This window comes from Meriones unguiculatus, chromosome 21 (assembly GCF_030254825.1).
Source record: "Meriones unguiculatus strain TT.TT164.6M chromosome 21, Bangor_MerUng_6.1, whole genome shotgun sequence".
Taxonomy (NCBI): Eukaryota; Metazoa; Chordata; class Mammalia; order Rodentia; family Muridae; genus Meriones; species Meriones unguiculatus.
This window is the reverse complement of record NC_083368.1, coordinates 50,935,490-50,954,616: the sequence shown is the minus strand read 5'-3', so window position 1 is coordinate 50,954,616 and position 19,127 is coordinate 50,935,490. Positions and strand designations below refer to the sequence as shown.

Sequence of the window (19,127 nt, the reverse complement as noted above, 5' to 3'; positions counted from 1 at the left end):
TTAAAAATGAAAGACAAAAATGATACAATTTCCTCACGGAACTGTCTTCGTTTGGACACTGTTGTAGAAAGTCTAACGTTATGCTACGAGAGAGTCAACCTTAGAGAGTGAACCTCCTCTTCTGGCAGCCTGGGGTGAAACCATGATGTCAGGTTCTCAGTGCTGACATTCACAGGTTTTCAGTCTGCCTTCCCACCGCATCTCCCTGATCTTCCTCAAATAACTTTAGAAATAGGACTATTGAGCAACCCTGTCATTTCTTAGAATAATGACAGCGGTCTTGAACAAAAAAAGTTGTTCTTAATCTATGTAAAAAGCACAATTAAGAGAGTAGTTCTTTTCTGCCCTCTTTCTCCACCCATCTGGTAGCTAGAAGGGACTTGTATTGTTACTTCACCTAATCTTTGATAAACAATCTCTGCTTAAGTGATTCTATTTAAATCATGTTTGATGTGTCACATGTCTAAAATGAGTTATGATGGTCTGATGAGTACTCTCACTGAGAAATGTCAGGCTTGCAGTTTTTATTAGTAGAATAGACTATGTGCAAACACTTTCAGAAATCTTTTTCTAAGACTTCAAAATAGTTCCACGAATTCAAATACTACAATACAAAATGTATCCCAAACATGTAAACAGAATCAGAACAAATTAATTTCTACCATTCACAAAGTTAGGTATATTTAAGAACCTACATTGAACTTAGTTTTAAATTTTATATGTAAGCATAGATTTTCATTTTTGAGGAAGAATAATAAGAATAGCATTGGAAGCAATAGTCAACCTTAAATACCTTAAACACCAGTGAATTAATGATTTTCTTGGGAGACAACCATTCATTTTGATAAAATATTTTATTTACTATATTTGACATCCCAGCTATAAAAGAATAAATTCACACTATGTTGGAACTGTAAACAATTATAAAATGTCCTCACCACTAGTCTTTTCCTTGGGATTCTCAAACATTCCAAAATAATTTTCCAAACCAGTGGAAGATATTAATATAAACAACATAATTACCGTCTACCATCACTCGGGCTACTGAATAGCTCTTTGGAAATGTGTCACCCTTCCTCCCAAAGCAATACCACTTTTTAAGACGTGATCAAGAGACTGCTTCTGGTGGGGACAAAACCAGCAGGCTTTGGGGTTTGGGCAGGGTCATGCAATGGAGGAAAGAACTGTTCATTACGTCAGCACACATCCATCCAGTCCAAGCCGGGCCGCTTGATGTGCCATGTCTGGCTCAACTAAGACGCTGAAAGGAGTAGCTCTGTGGCTACCTCCCCGGATAATGGTATATTGCACAGTGGCATCGCAGTGTTGCTAGGGTATCTACTGCAACTCACTGGTAAAACTGCTCTCTCCTTAGCTCATGAGGCACACCCAGCTTTTCTGAGATCTGGGGAAGATGGGCAACACCTCCATTGTCTTTCTATTAGTCCACACATATCGACTGCCCTTGCTTGGAGTGCTAAGAATGCCAATTCTCTCTAATCTACATTGCCACATGTCCCCCAACAAACATACCTAGCTGAAGTGGAAGTTCCTGGTTTCTTTGGAAACTCAGTTGTGTCAAGTGAATATGTTTTTGGTCCCAAGTGTGGAATGTGGGAATGTCCCACCCCACCCCACCCACACACAAAAAAGCCCCCTTGAAAAGGCACATGATGTTTGTCAGTTGGAAACTACCTTGTGTGAGGGGTGTGATTTTGGGGAGCTGGAAAACATCCTCATGCGGACTATGAGAAGGGATAAATAGAAACCCACAGACAGCGAGACAACACTCTGCATCACAGTGCTTTGCAATTGTTCAGGTCACTTTGCTGGTGTTTGCAGAGAAAAAAGCTCCAGAGAACTTCTCATGCTGCTTTAGCAGAGTTTTGCCATTTTGGCTGACTCATGCCATTTAGGCAGAGTCTTGCTGCTTTTCTGAGCGGTATCATGGCTGTTGCTTGCTGGTTGATTCTGTTGCTGAGGTTTGCTGCTTTGCTATTTGACTGGACTGCTGGTATTTTGATGACTGAGGTTGGTACATCCCTAAAGAACCCGACAACCCTAATCAGCAGGAAGTAGATAAAAGAGGTCTACAACCCCTTTCCCTACTAATGTCCTACCTAAGGTCAGGGGGTTGGAAGGGAGGTAGGGGCATTTAAGAACCTTGAATAAAGTAGGTGTTTGAAAAATCTAAGACTATACCTAGCCTCTGTTGCTTAAGTGACTTAACAAATCAAATCATTTGAAAATGCATATTAAAAAATGAGATCTTTTTACTAAAAGTTTCATTGAAATTTTAAAATTAGTATAGTGAAAATAAAGGAATGAAAATTAATAATATAACTTTTTAAAATTAGTTTGGCTATATCTCTTGATATGAATATAAAATACAATATAATACATTGTAAAAGCCCTTTGATCAAACAATTCATTTTACTAAAGGCTATTTTAAAGAAGCCTTATGGATAAATGTTGTTCTTACATGTTTTACAATAGTTAAAAAATAAAAATATTTGCATAGGTTTCTAGATCATTATTATATATGAGAGCATTAAGGATAAGGTCTTTTTAAATCATATTAGAGAAATCTACTTGATTGCCATCTGCCAAGAAGCTCACAGTGCAGGGAGGTCAATTTTAATTTGTTGATTTTTCTGTTCTGATGCTACGTTGATTGTTTTCCATATTCTACCTTATCTTCTTCTCTTTTTTGTCCTTTTTTTTCCTTTTCTTCTTTCTTTTTTTTCTTTCTTTTTCATCTTCTGTCTTTTTTGAGATGGTTTCTTTACATAACTCGGGCTGTCCTCCAACTCACTATGTAAACCAGGCTGGCCTTGAACTCATAGAAATCCACCTGCTTCTGCCTTCTGAGTGCTGGGATTGGAAGTGTGTGCCACCATGCCCAGCTCTGATTACTGTTTTTTAAATCTGATTTCAGAAAAAAATTAAAGAGAAGGAACTTAGAATAACAAATGCCATTAAAAAAAGAAAGAAAGAAAGGAAGGAAGGAGGAAAGGCAGGAAAGGAAAGAAGAAAGAAACCTATAAGATTAGTAAAGATCTTCAAAATGATAAATCCTTCAAAATGATAAATGATAAATGAGTAGTGCTTAGTGAGTAGTCACTTTTTTCTCCTGAGTGATCTCTTCAAAATGGACTTCAAAAAGTATGTACTGGAACTCTCCCAAATACCCACTTTCTTATTTAGAAATCGCATGTAAATAAATGAAAAATGAAGATAAATGTATAATTGCCTACAACACTTATCACTTATAACTTAACTCTATGAACACAAAAGGAGTCATTAAATAATAAAACTTCTAATCACTTTGATATCAGGCAGACAGTAAGGACCATAACCAGCAGAAATCATCACTAAAATGTGGAAAGGCACAAACATAACTTCAAAAGCAGAGGAATGCAATATACAAGACATCCAAACCTAAGAAATAATAATAATAATAAAAACTTTCAGGAAAGGCTATAATACGTTTATTAGTAGATATAACTTGACAGGTTAAAGAGTTACTTTTATATTCCATTGCACACTTGAACATGCTTTCTAAGCTTTCTACACGAATATGTACTGTTCCTAAAGTAAGAATAAAAATAAAAGGCAAAGGAAAGTCGGGACTAGTTACGTGAACCAGAAGAAGTGAACCAGCAAGAGGGAGAAGGAAGCACATGGGTGCATATGAGCAAGGAATGTTTGTAAGCACATGGGAAGATAACAAGGAAACCATTATTTTGTACACTAACAAAATTAATAAAAGGAGAATGCATATCCAGCTACAAATGTTTAACATTTTGCTGTTTTGTTTTGTATTTTTTCTAGTAAAGTCAAGCCCAAATTGGCCAGGCTTATAGTCAGTCCCTTCTTTTCTGATTTCATCTCATCAACTTGCTTGTGTGTCTAATCAGTGACCAACTACAGTGCTCTTCAAAAATATCCCAAGCGGTTGCCAAATGCATGGTCCATGCAGATTCCTCTGGTGTTCCTCAGTCAACACTACAGCTTCGCTTTTTTCCAAGGGCTTCTTCGACGTGTGGGTAGAATTCTTTGTAACTACTTCAAATATTTGTGATGATTCAAGCCAAGCACAATAATCAGACAATTATTTAGAGTTTGTCTCCGATGAAGTCAGTCACAGACATTCAGAAGGAAGATCCTTCTCAAAAATGTACATTATCAACTTTTGTTAAAGGAGTGAAAAACAATCACTAACAGCAGCTAGTATTAGTGGAAGTTTCCATTAAAAAAAAATCTAAGCAAGTGCATTACACTTCATTAACTCATTTCATGCTCAGCCTAGCCCTCAACTTCACAGATGCAAAAGACTCATTCTCAGGTAAGTTAAGCATATTCCCAAGAAATAAAGACAAAGTCCTGAGAACTAAGCTTAGCTTTATTCAATATGCTATACTACCAAACTTCTGAAAAAAAAACCCACTAAAAATATTTTTACCAGTTATATTTTACTAATTGATAGGATCACATGGAGGTAAACTAAAATAATGTACTAGGCTACAAGGGTTCCTTTTACATATAGTCACAGACACAAAACAAAGAAAGTTTCTGTTAATTCTCACAGTGTAAGTGATATCCTACCTGTATAGGACCAGCCAATCTCTTCAACAAGTTTTCTCTGTTGTCTGTAGTATCCATAAGCCCAGTCTAGAACCAAGAAAACGGCAGTGATTAATTTGCAGGAAAAGGTGTCTAAAACTTAAAAAATTATAAGTTGTCCAAATTGTCCATACCACAAGTGGTTATTTTTAATATTCTTTATGTCACCCTTCCAACATTTTCATTCAGCATTATCAACATCAACACCCCTGTTCTGGAGTAGTTAATGAAAACTGTAAGTAATACTTTTAAGATATGCTAAAGTTTATGCAGAGACAGAGCAAAGTTCTCAGCAACATAGAGGTTAGAGGCATCATCACAATGACATGGCTAGAAAGGACAGCTTGTCTCTGAGTTCAAAATCTGAAACCCTGTCGTGCGAAGACACTTGGGGTTTACAATCCAACACACATCTGTAAATTCTTAAAAAAAATCTTGTGTTCCAAATTTTTTTCTTCTAGTATAAGATGAAGTTAGATGTCTTGAGGAAATTGAAATCTTTAATGTATGAAGGAATGTGATAGGGAGAGAGGATATGTTAGACATTGTAGCGAATTCATCCCCTGAGAAAGGGAAGTACCTGGGGAGGTAAGGTGTGGGAAGCTTCCAACATTGTGAAAGTGGCAGATGCCTCATGGCCCCAGCAGAGAAGTTCTGGGGAGAATGTGGCACCGTTCATAGAGAAAGAAGATGAGCTATAGCCTGAGATCCACTCTCTGTAATTCAAATGTGCCTCAACCTGTTTCAGCCTTCAGGGATCAGGGCTCACGGTGCTAATTCCTGTGCCATAACCCTTAGTCCCCGACTACAGGAATGCCACTGCTGTGTTTCATCTTCAGCGTAGGTTAAGAGACCTCTGCAGGCTGTGTCTACCTGATCAGTGTAGCTGACAGAAAAGTTTCTGTTTATGCAGAAAAGGCCGCAGATAATTTTCCAATGAACTTGGGAAACATTACTCATTGAAAAATAGGATACTGATTGTATAGCTCTCACCTGTGCATTCACACATATACGCACGTGATATATTGATGTTTTTCATTAATTGGTAAGAGTATTTCTTATTCTTATTACCTACTCTCCTGTGTATGTGCATATAGCTAATATTTCATGTAAACACAATTATACAGGAATGATTCTGTGATCAGCCTACTTCAAGTCATGTAATGTTTTCAAAGCTCCTACATGGTACGCTTGTACCAAAACTTTATCTAATTTTACCACTCAAATGTATTCCACTATACAGCAACCAAGACAGGTTCAACTCTTTCCCATTGTCATGACTAAATGTTGACCAGCTGGTCCCTGGTGCTTGGTTCCTAACCTCTGTTGACTTAGACTATAATTTTACTGAAGAAATGCTGAAACTTTAATATCTCCCTCTTCATGTTGAGATACAGAAATCTTTAACAGCCAGCCCGGAAGTTCCCTTCTTGAGTACTAGGAAGCAGGCCCGAAGAGCGCAGCCATCAAGGGAAAGGATATCCTTGTTTCGCAGAGTCAGTGGGTGTGGCAAGTGCCTGTTGCAAGCACTTGAGTGTATTTTTCCCGTGGAAAAAGTCTGTTAACAGGTACTGGGGACCTACTGCTTTTCTCAGATGTCTTTCAGGTCTTTCGCAGCAGCTCATTGTAGCCCTTAGAAAGCCTTAAGAGCTGAGGTTAGATTGGCTCTGGCTTTTTTCTTCTACCACAATAGCTTTGAAAACACTGTTTCTAGAATGTTTAAATTTGCCTGCTGAAAACTGTGTTTTGAAACCCGACAGATCCTATTTTATTTCCCTACTCATCATCCAATGGGTACTCGGGTGGTACCCATTTGGGATGTATAATGAATAACACTGCTGTGAACAATTGCATATATTTGATTTGCTACATGAAGATGAGATTAGGTTCACTGTCTATGGTTTAAACCCAGTTCTATTAAAATGACAGTTATGTAGACTAATTTAAATGCTGAGGATAAAGGAATAGGTACAACTGGGGTATTGGAAAACACCAAGAAATCATTAAGCTGTAAGAACTTAGGGGAAAATTTTCTGTTCATGATGAGACAATTATGTCAGAGAAATAGTTTGTGCATGCAATCATGAAAAACAAAGCACTAAGGCCTAGCTTCTGCTCACCCACTCATGACTTTACTAGGCACTGTCCCTGGAGGAGGATCCTTGTGTAACTTCGAGAGAGGTAAAACAAAGCAAAACCATGTAAGAAGCAAGAGGTCTGCTAGCACAACTGAAAAATATCGGTTATAGAGGATTGATTGGACACATGATTTGTCCTAGCAATCAACAGGACATTTCCCTAAACCTTTGAATCCACACCACAGAAATGATTTTCTAATCTCGTATGCCTCTTAAATGTATCGTTTTAAATGAATTAGGTATTTTCATGACATAGAAGCATTTTTATGACTTACCAAGACCAGATACCATGCAAAAACTGTGCTCAACCAGTGTTCCTTTGAAGTAAGTGTGACGATAATCCTTTCCTTTAATGGTTCATTACAAAGAATGAGAGCAAACCGTGAGCCGATTTCTGGCTTTCCTTATAGGACTTTATCACCATACAGTGACTATTTGTCTTTGGTTTCTAATTACATACATTAGGAAAGCTTTCTCAATACAGGATTCCCAGGTGTTGGTAGCTCTCTTCAGCTCCTTTATGTATGGTTTCCTTAATTGTTACTTCAAACAAACCCGGTACACATTCATATGCTAATTACATAGACCTTGGGCGTGAGAGAGTACCCCACTTTAAAAACTGCACTCAGAGGTCTGATAGATGAGATGTGATAGCTCCAGTGAACAAGGAGAAAGGGATGAGGCTCACTTCACTTTTTTCCCCTGGCATTATATAGACTGAAAGCCAGTAAATCCTACATAAAGTATGATTTATCGGAGTGCTTAAGCATTTGTCATTCACTAAAATTTTAAATTATAATGTGGTTTCTTTTTGTGTGGATTTCAGTTTCTGTAGCTTTGATGTTTTTATTTCTTTTATTTAAAATACCTGCTAAGTCTGTGTACTGGCTAGTTTTCTGCCAACTGTACACAAGCTAGATTCATCAGAGGAGGAAAACCTCAGCTGAGAAAAAAAAAGTCTCAGCCCTAACCACTACATTCTGTTTTAACGTGTATTGTAGTGATAGGAGCAGGAGAGAGATTCTGAGGAATTGTACACATGAATATATGGAAATTAATATATACATGGGTGACGTTTTTAGTAGGCTCCTCTGAAATTTGTTATGAAAAATGTTTTCTTTAATGAAGTGACTTTTGAACTTACTTTAAAACTTCCAAGAGACTCAGCTTATATACTCTTGGGCGACTTTAAACATTCATTTTTCAGCCCATTTCATCTTAGTCATCAATGTAAGGGGCTCAGTGGATAAAGGCACTTGGTACCAAGAATGATGACTGAATTCAATCTTGGGAGTTCACATAGTGGAAGAAGAGAAACTCCTTCAAGTTGTCCTCTGACCTCTGCACGTAGGCCATGGCAAGCATATAATTCCCACAGACAAAATTTTAAAAATTAAAAAAAATCTTTCAAACTTATGTAGATGAAAATAGAAATATACATATAAGCATACACACAATTATCTATTTATTTCTCTTTATACTCATGTAAAGGAAAGTTTTACTTTATTTGATAATTACTACTACTACTATTTTTTCTCAAATTTTAAAAGCATCTCTATTCAAATAAAAAAATGACATACTCATTTCCTACTGAAGTATCATAAATATTTTAATTATAAAAACTTCTGATTGCAAGTTTATTCTAAAAAAGTTTCTGTTACATCTTAATCAGTATATTATCATCTCCCTCCCACTTCAGATTGTGGGACAGTGTTCTGACATACAGAGATATGCTGTACACATATTTAAAGTCATACCAGTGTCCAGAATATGAAAGGGAACAGAAAAAGAAAAGAGGAAAAATATAACCACAGATAGAAATTTGAAGTTTAGTATTCACAATTTCTAAAGATGGGCTTGCCAAAGAAGAAAACAAACATTTCTACATCTCAGTTTAAAGACACCCTTTAAGACTCTGCAGCAGACTTTAAAGATACCCTTAAGGCTCTGCAGCAGAAGGAGACTAAGAGACTGTTGGTGACGAGAATCCGGAAGGGTGGGGAAGTAGCCAAAGAATTAGAATGAGTTTTGGAAACTCTTGAGAAAGGCTGACAAGGAAAGCCATGAAGAGAGGGACTGCTTGTTCCAGCAGAAGAAAAGGGCTGAATATTGGGAGTGGCAAACCATGGAGCTTTCCAAAAGTTGTAGGCTCAGCCAAACTCTCACACAAGTCTGCACGTCATGAGAGACATATTCTTGGGAATATTCACTGGGATAAAAGTTCACATCAAGGTTCCCAATTTTAATTTTCAGTTTTTTTCTTTTTCCTCCTGGAATTTCTGATTTAATGGAAAGAATGAAGTCTTTGAGTTGATGGAAGTGTGTTGAATACATTTCGTGTATGAGTAAATGTTGTTGTATGTCAAAAAATATTATGCAGTGACAAGATAAATATTTCATCTGAAGTGAACAGGGTTTTTAAGAGTATGTTTATGAAGAAAGTTAGCTGATTTGTAAAAGCTTGAACAAGAGGCCAGAAACCTTAAGACAGTCTAGTATCACCACAGCATAATCCACTAAATATTTTGACATGCAGATATTATGCAGCAATGATTTTTTTTAAAAGATTGATAGTGACAGCAGTCATAACTACTGTCACTGAAAATAAAACAAATCTCTTCTTTGAGGAAAACAATAAAATATTCGAAACAAGAATTTATGGAAAGACTCCATTTGCGATGAAAGAACGTCTATGAGCAAAGCATACAGGACTAAAGTCTTCTCTGTGGTAGATACAACATTTGCACAGCTGTGACCGAATACCTGATAGAGACAAAATGATAGAAGGAAGATTCTTTTTAGCTCCTGGTTTCATAGCATTCAGTCCACGGCTTCTTGGCCCTACATACATGGGAAGAACATCATGGCTGTGGGAGAGCACGGAGGGGGAAGGTATTCTCATCACAGGACAGGAAACAGAGAGACTAGTAAGGCCAGGATGACCACACGCTAAAGGACTCAGTCACAGTCCAGACAGGTTCTACCTTCTAACATTTCTAGAACCTCTCAAAATAGTGCCACCAGATTAAAACAAAACAAAACAAAACAAAAAACCCACACCCATGCCACACGAAGCCAAAGAGAATAGTTCATCTTCAGACCATAATACATGCTCACATTTCCCTGCTGGGATTGTCTTTCTCTTTCTACAAGAAACCTAATTCATCATCCAAGCAATCAAAGGTCAGCAGTCAACTAATGCAAACTTTCCATGTAAAATTAAATTTGCCTGTGAGTAAAGAGTTTTAACGTAATCATTTTAATGTAAGCCCACACGATTCTTTGCTTAAGAGAAAGCAATCAATAGTAGCTCTTCTCTACACATTTTCTTGTTGTTTGTTTCTAATGACTGTGTAGCCTGTCTTTTTCACTTTTATGCAACATAAATACAAACAACATTTTGGGGTATGGCTTGACTAATTATAGTCAGTCAGATAATATAGCTTGCTTGGGATATAGTAATTGATCAGAAATTTTCTCACTATAAATGTAACCCAAGTCTCTAAAACCACATTTCTTTGTAAAATGTATACGTTGCTGGGCCTACTCTAGCTCTTCAATTTCAGCCACATTCCAGTGTTGAAAACGAGCACTTCACTGGGTTTTTTCCCTCCAGCAGAGGCTTAAAAGCAACAGTAGAACCTATAGTCTCAAATTCTAAGAAGAGATACAGTGTCAAAAAGGAGGAAACATTAATATATGTTATTATTAATGAGGAATTCTAGATTAAAAATAAGTTTTAAGTTCAAGTGATCTGTTTCTAAGAGTAAGCTTAAAGAGACAAAAAGTGGTTGCTTGCAGATCTCTGAAATGAATTCAAATAATAGTTAACAAAAGATATAGGAAGATTAGTCATGAAGAATAAAGGAACAAAGGGAGTCATTTTCTACAAAAGTTATTCCAGTAGCGACACATCCAACTAAATATGTACGTCTCCTAGGAATGAGGAAGAATCGGAGGTGAGCAATTAAATTTTATTGTTCTGAAGACATTGAAGACTATCAGTGCTTTCCCAGTGAGGATATTTATCAACTCTATTCAACTCTGTTTGTAATGACAGCTCAAAATGTTCACAGGCTTTTCTTGGAAAGTATTTAGTGTATCTTCCTAACCTTAAACACATACTTATAACCTCCAGGGACTTATCTATATTTCTAAACTTGATTTTTAAAATCTCAATCCATGCCCATAAAAATCTTTATCATATAAGTACTCATGCATGCTTGTTTCACATAAATTAGAAAAATGCAGATATTCAAAATAGTTTAGAAATCACATCATCGTTTCTATTTATAGTCAAGCTTTGATCTTACACATTCATTTTATTCCTTTGCTTGAGAATTTTATGTGTTCATAATGATCAAATCCACTCCCTATTTCCTTCCTTTTAACTCTTTCCCATCCCAAAATAGACACTTTCCCTCCAAAATTCATGTGCTCTTTTTGTTAAGCTTCCTGAGTCCTCTTAGGGCTGTCAGTGTGTGCCTGGGTACCGACTCATCTTCTGGACCATGCTAGACTCTCAAGGATTATCTCAATGAAGAAACCTGACTCTTCCTCCCCAGTCACGCCTCAGCTGCCATTTGGACTTCATGATCACCTATGCATGCCAGGATCTTATCTGGCTTAATCTTGTGCACGCAGTGACAGCTGCTGCGAGTTCATGTGTGCAATGAGCTACCATGTCCAGAGGACTATTTTGTAGTCAGCCACCACCTGTGGCTCCTACAATCTTTCCACCTCCGAGTCTTGGGACGGGAGTATGCATAAAATTTTAAAAATATTGTATATTCATATATATTTAATTTAGACTTTACATACACTTAATTAAATTCTTTGTTTAGTTGATAATGTGAATTTTTTACAAACTAACAAATTGCTGATCTAATCTCAAGGTAATGAATACACTTCTACAGCACCACGGGAATATATTTTAAGGCATTCTCTGTACTTTGGATATTGATAGTTAAACTCTGGGGGTAGAAAGATGTCTCAGCTCTGACTCCAGCTTGAGGAGATCTGATTCCCTCTTCTGGCCTCTGTGGCACCATACTTACATGCATGAACCTACACATATATACACAATTTTAAATAATAGTAACAACAATAACAGTAGTAAAACTTTTAGAATCTGGTTTAAGTTTGAAACTCTTATCTCATGGATTTAAATGAGTGGTGTCAGGTTTCATTATTGCAGGTATAGTAAGTTGATGTATAAAAATAAAGATTGTATACCATTTTTATTAAAAAGGATGATGAGATGCACAACTAATTGTCATCACACAATAACAGCCACCTACATTACACCCAGAATTAACCATAAATTTGTTCTGCCACAAAAGAAAAATACAATTTTTTATTATGTCATAATAATAAAACGAGAACTAGAAATATCAGCATGTTGTGGGGGGATGTGTAATGAGCTGAAAGTATGAAAAGTAGCAAGAGAAATACAAATAAGAAAACATTCATGAAAGTGGTTAGGAAACAGAGCATAAATTATTAAACGTGCTACTGTGTTTGCATTATATGTCATTGTGTTTTTATGTAGTATCAAATCATCTGTATAGTAATAGTGCATTATTATTTAGTAATATAAAGAAGTCTTGTTGCCAAGAAGTCTTGTTCTTCTGCTTCCGCTGAAATTGAGTGTAGCAGAACATCTGCTGTTCCATTCTATGATGGAATGCTCATATTTTCCAAACAACTTGCATATTAGTATGAACAGCTACAGAATACAATGCCACTTATGAAAGGGCACAAAATAACAAGAAAAATACATAGACAAATCAAGTTTGAATTGCTCTTCTCCTTAGTTTTCTGGTGCTGGAAGGTTCTGTGCAGACCATTGAGGAAACAAAGTCAAGAGTCTTACGGAGCTGTAAACTCGTAATAATAGGCTACTGACCTGCCAGTCAATATGGCTCACTACTGCAGTAGTGGCATGGCTGTCATAAAGGTAACCAATTGCCTTCTCATTGGATTTGAGGCCAACTCCGCAGGAGGGAATTCATGCCCAGCAGTATAAACAATCAAAAGCTCACTGCTAAGGAGGTCACAGGCCATACTGGAGGAAACTTGAACTATTGTTTTGCTAAAGGGACATATGTATGTCACTTTGACAGGCTCAGTCTTGTACAGGTAATCAAAACACTGTGAGCTCTTGAATACAGCAACTATGTCATGCCTAGAGAGAGTATTCAACACTCCTCTCCCTTTTCCATCTGGCTCTAATATTATTTCCAAGCATTCTTCACTGATGGTCCCCGAGCCTTGAAAAGAATGATAGAAGTGTTCTATTTAGGATTTTGTATTCATTAGTCACTTATTTTCAGCACATTATCAATCTCTGCACAATTGTCATCCTCCTGCAAAAAGAGGCTTCTCTGACTAATGCTGTAAATGCTGGGAACAATATCATAAAAAGTAAATATTTAGAAGACAAATTGATGTGTATAGATGTTAATTTTTTTATAATTGTTATGTTCAAAGCATAAATTTCTACATATCAATATGAGCAAAATATGCAGAGAAAAAATTAACTAGGTGGGGCAGCAAACTTGTACAGCCATATTGGAAATCAATATGGCAGTTCCTCAGAAAATTTGGAATTGATCTACCTCAAGACTCAGCTATACCAGTCTTGGGCAAATACTTAAAGGAAAGGAAAATAGACTAGATTCTTTGGGTGGACTGGGAGTAGCTGGGGATGAAAACAGGAAGAATGAGATGAAGGGGGTAGAGGGAGAAAGTACTGAGGGAGAAAACTGGAATTAGGGAGCATGGGGGGGTCAATGTGGAAACCTAGTGCAATGAAAACTCCCTGAAATCTATAAAGGTGTACCTAGCAAAGACTATTAGTAATGAGGGATACAGAGCCTGAACTGGGCATCTTCTGTAAGCAGGCAAGACTTCCAGTGGTGGGACTGGAACATCAGTCCAGCCAATAATAAATAAATAAATAAATAAATAAATGAATAAGTAAATAAATAAATAGTGCAGGCAAAAGAGATCTACTGAGAACCGTTAGATTGGGGCTGGAAAGCAAGCTCAGGATAGTGTTTGCCTTGTATAAGAACCAAAGCTTTCTCTCCAGAACTCAAGACTTAACAACAACAAAAAAACCTAGTTGTGATGGTGTGCTTGTGAGTCCAGTCCTGAGGAGGAGGTGGAGACAGTTGGGTCTCTAAGGCTCACTGTACTGCTGGCTTAGCCTTCCTGGAGAGTTCTGGGCTAGTGTGAGATCTTTCCTGACAAGACGCTGAGTAGCACCTGAGGGACAGCTCCCAACCCTGTCCTCTGGCTTCCATGTCCATGTGCACACACATGCACCTATCCATACATATAAAAGTACATGGCATGCACATACATACATACATGCATACACACACATACATGTGCATGCTAAATAAAACTGAGAGAGTATGAGTCTAACGAACAGAATATCAAAGGTTTGCTACTGTTATTTTATTGTTCACTAATGCTCAAAGAATCTCAGCATGTTCCTTTATATACAAGAGTGAAAATGACCTAGTGTGAACTTTCTGGAATGTAAGTTGGAAAAAGCGAATCAATATTTTGAACATTTTTCATATCTTCTGACACAATAATCATATATTTAAAAAAGAAAACACCCTAACAGGAGACAGAACAAAGGGTCATGTGCCAAGATGTTGATAGCACTGAAAATAAGAGCTAACTACTAGAAAATAAGTTAATGTGGAGAATGGAGGCATTTAAATTATGTAATGTTCATACTATTAGAGAATGTGAAGCCATTTAGACTATATTTTCAAAATTCTCATACTGTTCTAATGTTATAGGACTGAAACCATTACCAGCAATTATGATACTTTTTTTTTTTTTTTTTGTAAATACTACACATGTAGAAATGTAAATTTCTCTACATGGTACCATAAGGAGTTGATGTCTATCATTTCATATGTTCTTATGACTTCAGAAGACAGTCTGGAGAACACTGAAAACCATTTTAACTAGTCACTTTGGGTTTGACAACAAAAGCTAACCTTTATTCACAAGAAATGGCAGGCAGAGATGCAGCATGAAGAGAATTTTAAAGGCAAGCTTAGAAAAGCACACACAAATCTCTACCTAACAGGCAGCTTCAGTGCTGAGACTACCAGGGGCCAGAGCTAACTCACAGGCTGTCCCCACGTACGAGGTCAGATCAAGAGGGTCGTTGGTGGGTGACAAATCCTTGAAACTGCCGTATCTTCATCTGCATCTTAGTTCTAGTAGATTTCTTTAAAGATAAAATTAAACCCCCAAAGTCTATACATTGAGCTGTAAAATTTGGCAGCTTTTAATGCTATCCTATTGTGAAACAGGTGTGGATAATACTTTAAAAATGTTGCCAGCATGTTGATAGAGTCATCACACAGTTAAGTTTGGGCACAACAGAGACACTGTCTTGACCCCTTTCCAGGATATAGACTGGAAATTCATTTTGCCATTAATGTCATTCAGGTTGTTTTCACTAGTCTAGAAAAAAATAAATTACTCATAGGAAGCGTTTGAAAATAATTAAGTTCCTTGTGCCTTTTCAATGGGCTTTTAGTGATTTAACTTTTGGGTTTGCAAGTATCTTTTACGAACTGAATAGGGCATGTGTTGTTGCTGATTAAAGCTACTTAAACCAGATGAATATATTTCAAAAAGAGGTCAAGGCAAACATGGAAGGCTTGCCTAATTTTAATTATATACATTTAGAATTATTTGTGTGTCTCCTCACTTCATGCTTAGGGAGAATAATGACACCTTGAAAGATGACCCTGACAAAGTCATGTCCCTTGCTTCTGTTTCCACGCATGTAAAAGAGGAGTTCCCAGCAGTCCTTTATACATGATATTACAAGGGACAGAGCATACAACTTTAGCAGCAAGACTTTTAGAATGCTAAACCTCTCCTCGTTTTAAAAGGGGTTAAAGATAGCTTAGATCCACTGTTTGTTAAATTTTCAAACCTTTTACATTTACAATGACTTTCCCCACTGGTAAATAAAAAAAAATGTATTTAATGACAGCATTAATCAGTCTGAATGTAAAGATGTTTAATTACATCCTTAGTCAGTTGCTTTCCATTGCTAGCAAGTACCACTCCACATTAGCCACTGGTGTTTTTCATTTAAAAAAAAATGACATTTGCTGCTTTCTTAGTATGTGTTTCACTGTTTTACTGCTAAGAGTTGATCAGGTAATAATTATTACCTATCTTATTTTTCTCCACTGTAAAGTATGGGGCAAGCAGAAACTGCTCAAGTCCTATTAAGGGCCTTCTGTACCATTGGATTGGTTTTATCTGTGTGCTATTCCCTCTGCCTGGCATTTAGACTCTTCTCCATCCCACATTTATACTCTTTGCCAGGCCTATTCCTCTCCCCGACAGACGCGTGCCCCTATCCCTTCTTTGGATCTTGGAATCTGTACAGTCCTCATTCCCAGAACGAGCAGAGTTGGCCTCAGGAAAAGGATTTAGTTCAACCACCAATCACAACATGCTTCTTCAAAGCTTGTGGTCCGTGTCCTGCCTTGACTCACAGCAGAACCGGATCTTATTGGCTCACTGCGCAGCAGCTGCTCACTGGTTTTGCCTGAAACATGAACGCTCACTGCAGCGGCAGATGCTCAGAAGTGCTCGTTAGGTGGCCTAGAAAGCACAGGATTATTGAGCTTATAGGAATAATATGCATAAAGCACTCCTGTTCCGTGTGTAATTAATAGCCCTGGGGAGATACATCTCACTCGGTACATTTTACACACAATCATAAATGGTAAGCTAGGGGTTAGGTGTTATTTTGATTGGACTAGCTAACTCGGTTGGAACAAATATCTTTCCTCTGTAGGTTTGCCATTTCATTTGTGAGTATGTGAAGAGACAACAAGCCAAAGCTGTGTTTGGGACCTGGATTGAAACCAGGACTCTACTGGCACCTAAGTTATTAGGCCACTGGGACGCCTCAAGGTAATTAACACACTCCTGCCTTACGATGATGGTGACGGGTAAAGACAAAAGAGCATCTCACAGCAGACCAAAGGTACCATTTTTTTTCACCCCCAGGAAGGTATCTCTGTGTACCAGTTAAGGGGAAATAAAAGGTACTTTCATGAAATGATTTAGGCCTTAAATTTTATATGTGATGTACCACAAAGACACAAGATAATGTAACAGAAAGATGATTCCTTTCACGGATTAAAAATCATTAACGTGTGTGTGTGTGTGTGTGTGTGTGTGTGTGTGTGTGTGTGTCAGGGCAGGGGGAGCATGCCCATTAGTGGAAGTCAGAAGATAACTTTCAAGAGATGGTTGTCGTCTTCTACAGGTAGGTTTTGGGGCTCAAACCCAGGGCGTTAAGCTTAGTGGCCATCACCTTTACCCACGAAGCCATTTCTCTGGCCCTCATACATTTCTTAATGACTAAGCAGGCACACTTTCCTGCAGTTTATACCTTAATAAAAGTTTATGGCATTAATCTCACTCAAGCAAAATTGTTTTGATTGATGATCTGACACAGGCGAAATACACACTGATATTCAACTTGCAAAGGGAAATCTCACAGTGTTTTGTTCTCAGAGAGCCCGTTAGCTATCAGCATGGACCAGAATCTTGCTGTGTCACCCAAGCTGCTCCCCAGCATGGATCTGCCTGCTCCAGCCTTCCTTCCAGTGAGAGGCTTGACCACAGTGTTAAAATTTTAAGCCACCCTCACATCCTCAGAAACAGTTTATAGAGACTATGGATTTGCTTGCTTTTAAATGATGCTATGCATCTTCAACTGATTGAAATGCCTTGTGTCATATACTTACGTGAATGTTTCTTATTAAGGGTGGATTCTCACTGATCTCAGAGCAAGGAATAGGAGTGATTTTCCATTTACTAGGAGACCCTTTTTGACTACATAGTCACTTGTGGATGCGCCTTGGTGATAAAGTGATGGAGTTGGCTAGTGATTTGGGATAGTAGTCCGTGTCACAGGAAAGCAGTGGTTGTGCTGTCAAGTGAAGCAGCTTTCTGTCTGTGATGGCTGTCATCCAGAGACAAAGCAGCACAGTATGCCCTGTGGTGAGCTTTGCTTCTCAGGGAGAAAGACACCCTCTTCTCTCACGGATATGCAACATTAATTAATGCCATTCCATCAGATTTTCATTGATACTGCATATAATGCCCAGTCTACCTGGAAGAGCTTTATGAAATAATAAGAAAACCCTGAGGAGTGTTTTTACATGGAATCAGCATAGCCCTGATACACTAGGAAGGAAATGAAGTCACCAATCAGTTTCGTAGCTAGGTAACAGCAACAAGCGTCCAATAGAAGCTTCTCAAGGCAGAAGTGTGCTCCTAAAAAGTATATTCTAGTGACTCCAATTCGTCCATCATTTCTTCATTTAATAAAAGTTTTTAAAGGTTCTTTAAAGTAACACTGACTGCCAAAGGTATTTGAGAGGAGGGAGGAGGGGGAAGGAGGGAAGGAGAGACTGATTCAGCAGATGATTTATGATTTTAATGAACTTGACTCTGAATTCAAGGCATGTCTTGAGGATTTTCCACAAAAACAATCAATCCTTTTCAGGGCTTAACGCCACAGTAACTTCCTGCGCTCAGCTAGCACATCGCCATGGACACCCTCGAATGTCTTTCACTCTCTGTATCCTCAAAGGGTTATATTTGGTGACGAGAAGAAAAAGCCATGGTGCTCCTGTGTTTAAAGCATTCTCGGGGCCTTAGACAACATCGACCTTTGTCTTATGAACTACTATCAGAAAGTTAGAGAATGATAAAAAGCAATTTCCATGCACATGGACAAAAGAGACCCACTAAAAACTCCAGGACATACCAAGCAACCATTAACAAATGGTGTGATTTAAGATGGTGGTAAAAACGTAAGGGCTCTCAGAGCTGGAGCAACCCAAGGGGAAGCTGCAGGTCTGTGCTTCTCTTAAATGGACACCATGTACGGAAGGATAGGGGTTAAGGATGTGATTAAAACAGCAATCCTACTGAGCGGCTAAGTAATTCCAAGTCTTGATTCCAAGTTCTCCCAGCAAGTAAACTAGATTATTTTTTTGTATGAGCATTAGGAATGATTTCTGGAATGCTTTAATTTTTTTGTAAACAAGCCTAGAATCTTTTGCTTGTATGTTTGAAATGTCAATCAATGTTTCATGATTGTTCTGACGTTAATAAACAAAGAGAGAGCATTTCCCCCCTTAGTTGCTGAGGTGAGGTAACTATGGTAATATCCAGAGTAACTCATCTCAAAATAGCTTTGGTTTTACAGACCATTTGTATGACCGCTTGTAATACTCATTAAATTAGCGCAGGTTAAGCATAGCAACATCCTACCAA

The 19,127-nt window shown here is 37.7% G+C and overlaps 1 protein-coding gene across 5 annotated transcripts in view; it reads right to left on the bottom strand.

Moving 5' to 3' along the window:
• Ptprz1 (protein tyrosine phosphatase receptor type Z1) overlaps nt 1–19,127 on the bottom strand; it is a 176,399-nt gene that overhangs the window by 121,827 nt on the left and 35,445 nt on the right. For all 5 annotated transcript variants that reach the window (XM_060373873.1, XM_021656742.2, XM_021656743.2 and 2 more), the window contains exon 2: nt 4,609–4,674. In XM_060373873.1, the coding sequence (XP_060229856.1) occupies nt 4,609–4,674 (66 nt within the window). The remainder of the gene's footprint in view (nt 1–4,608; nt 4,675–19,127) is intronic.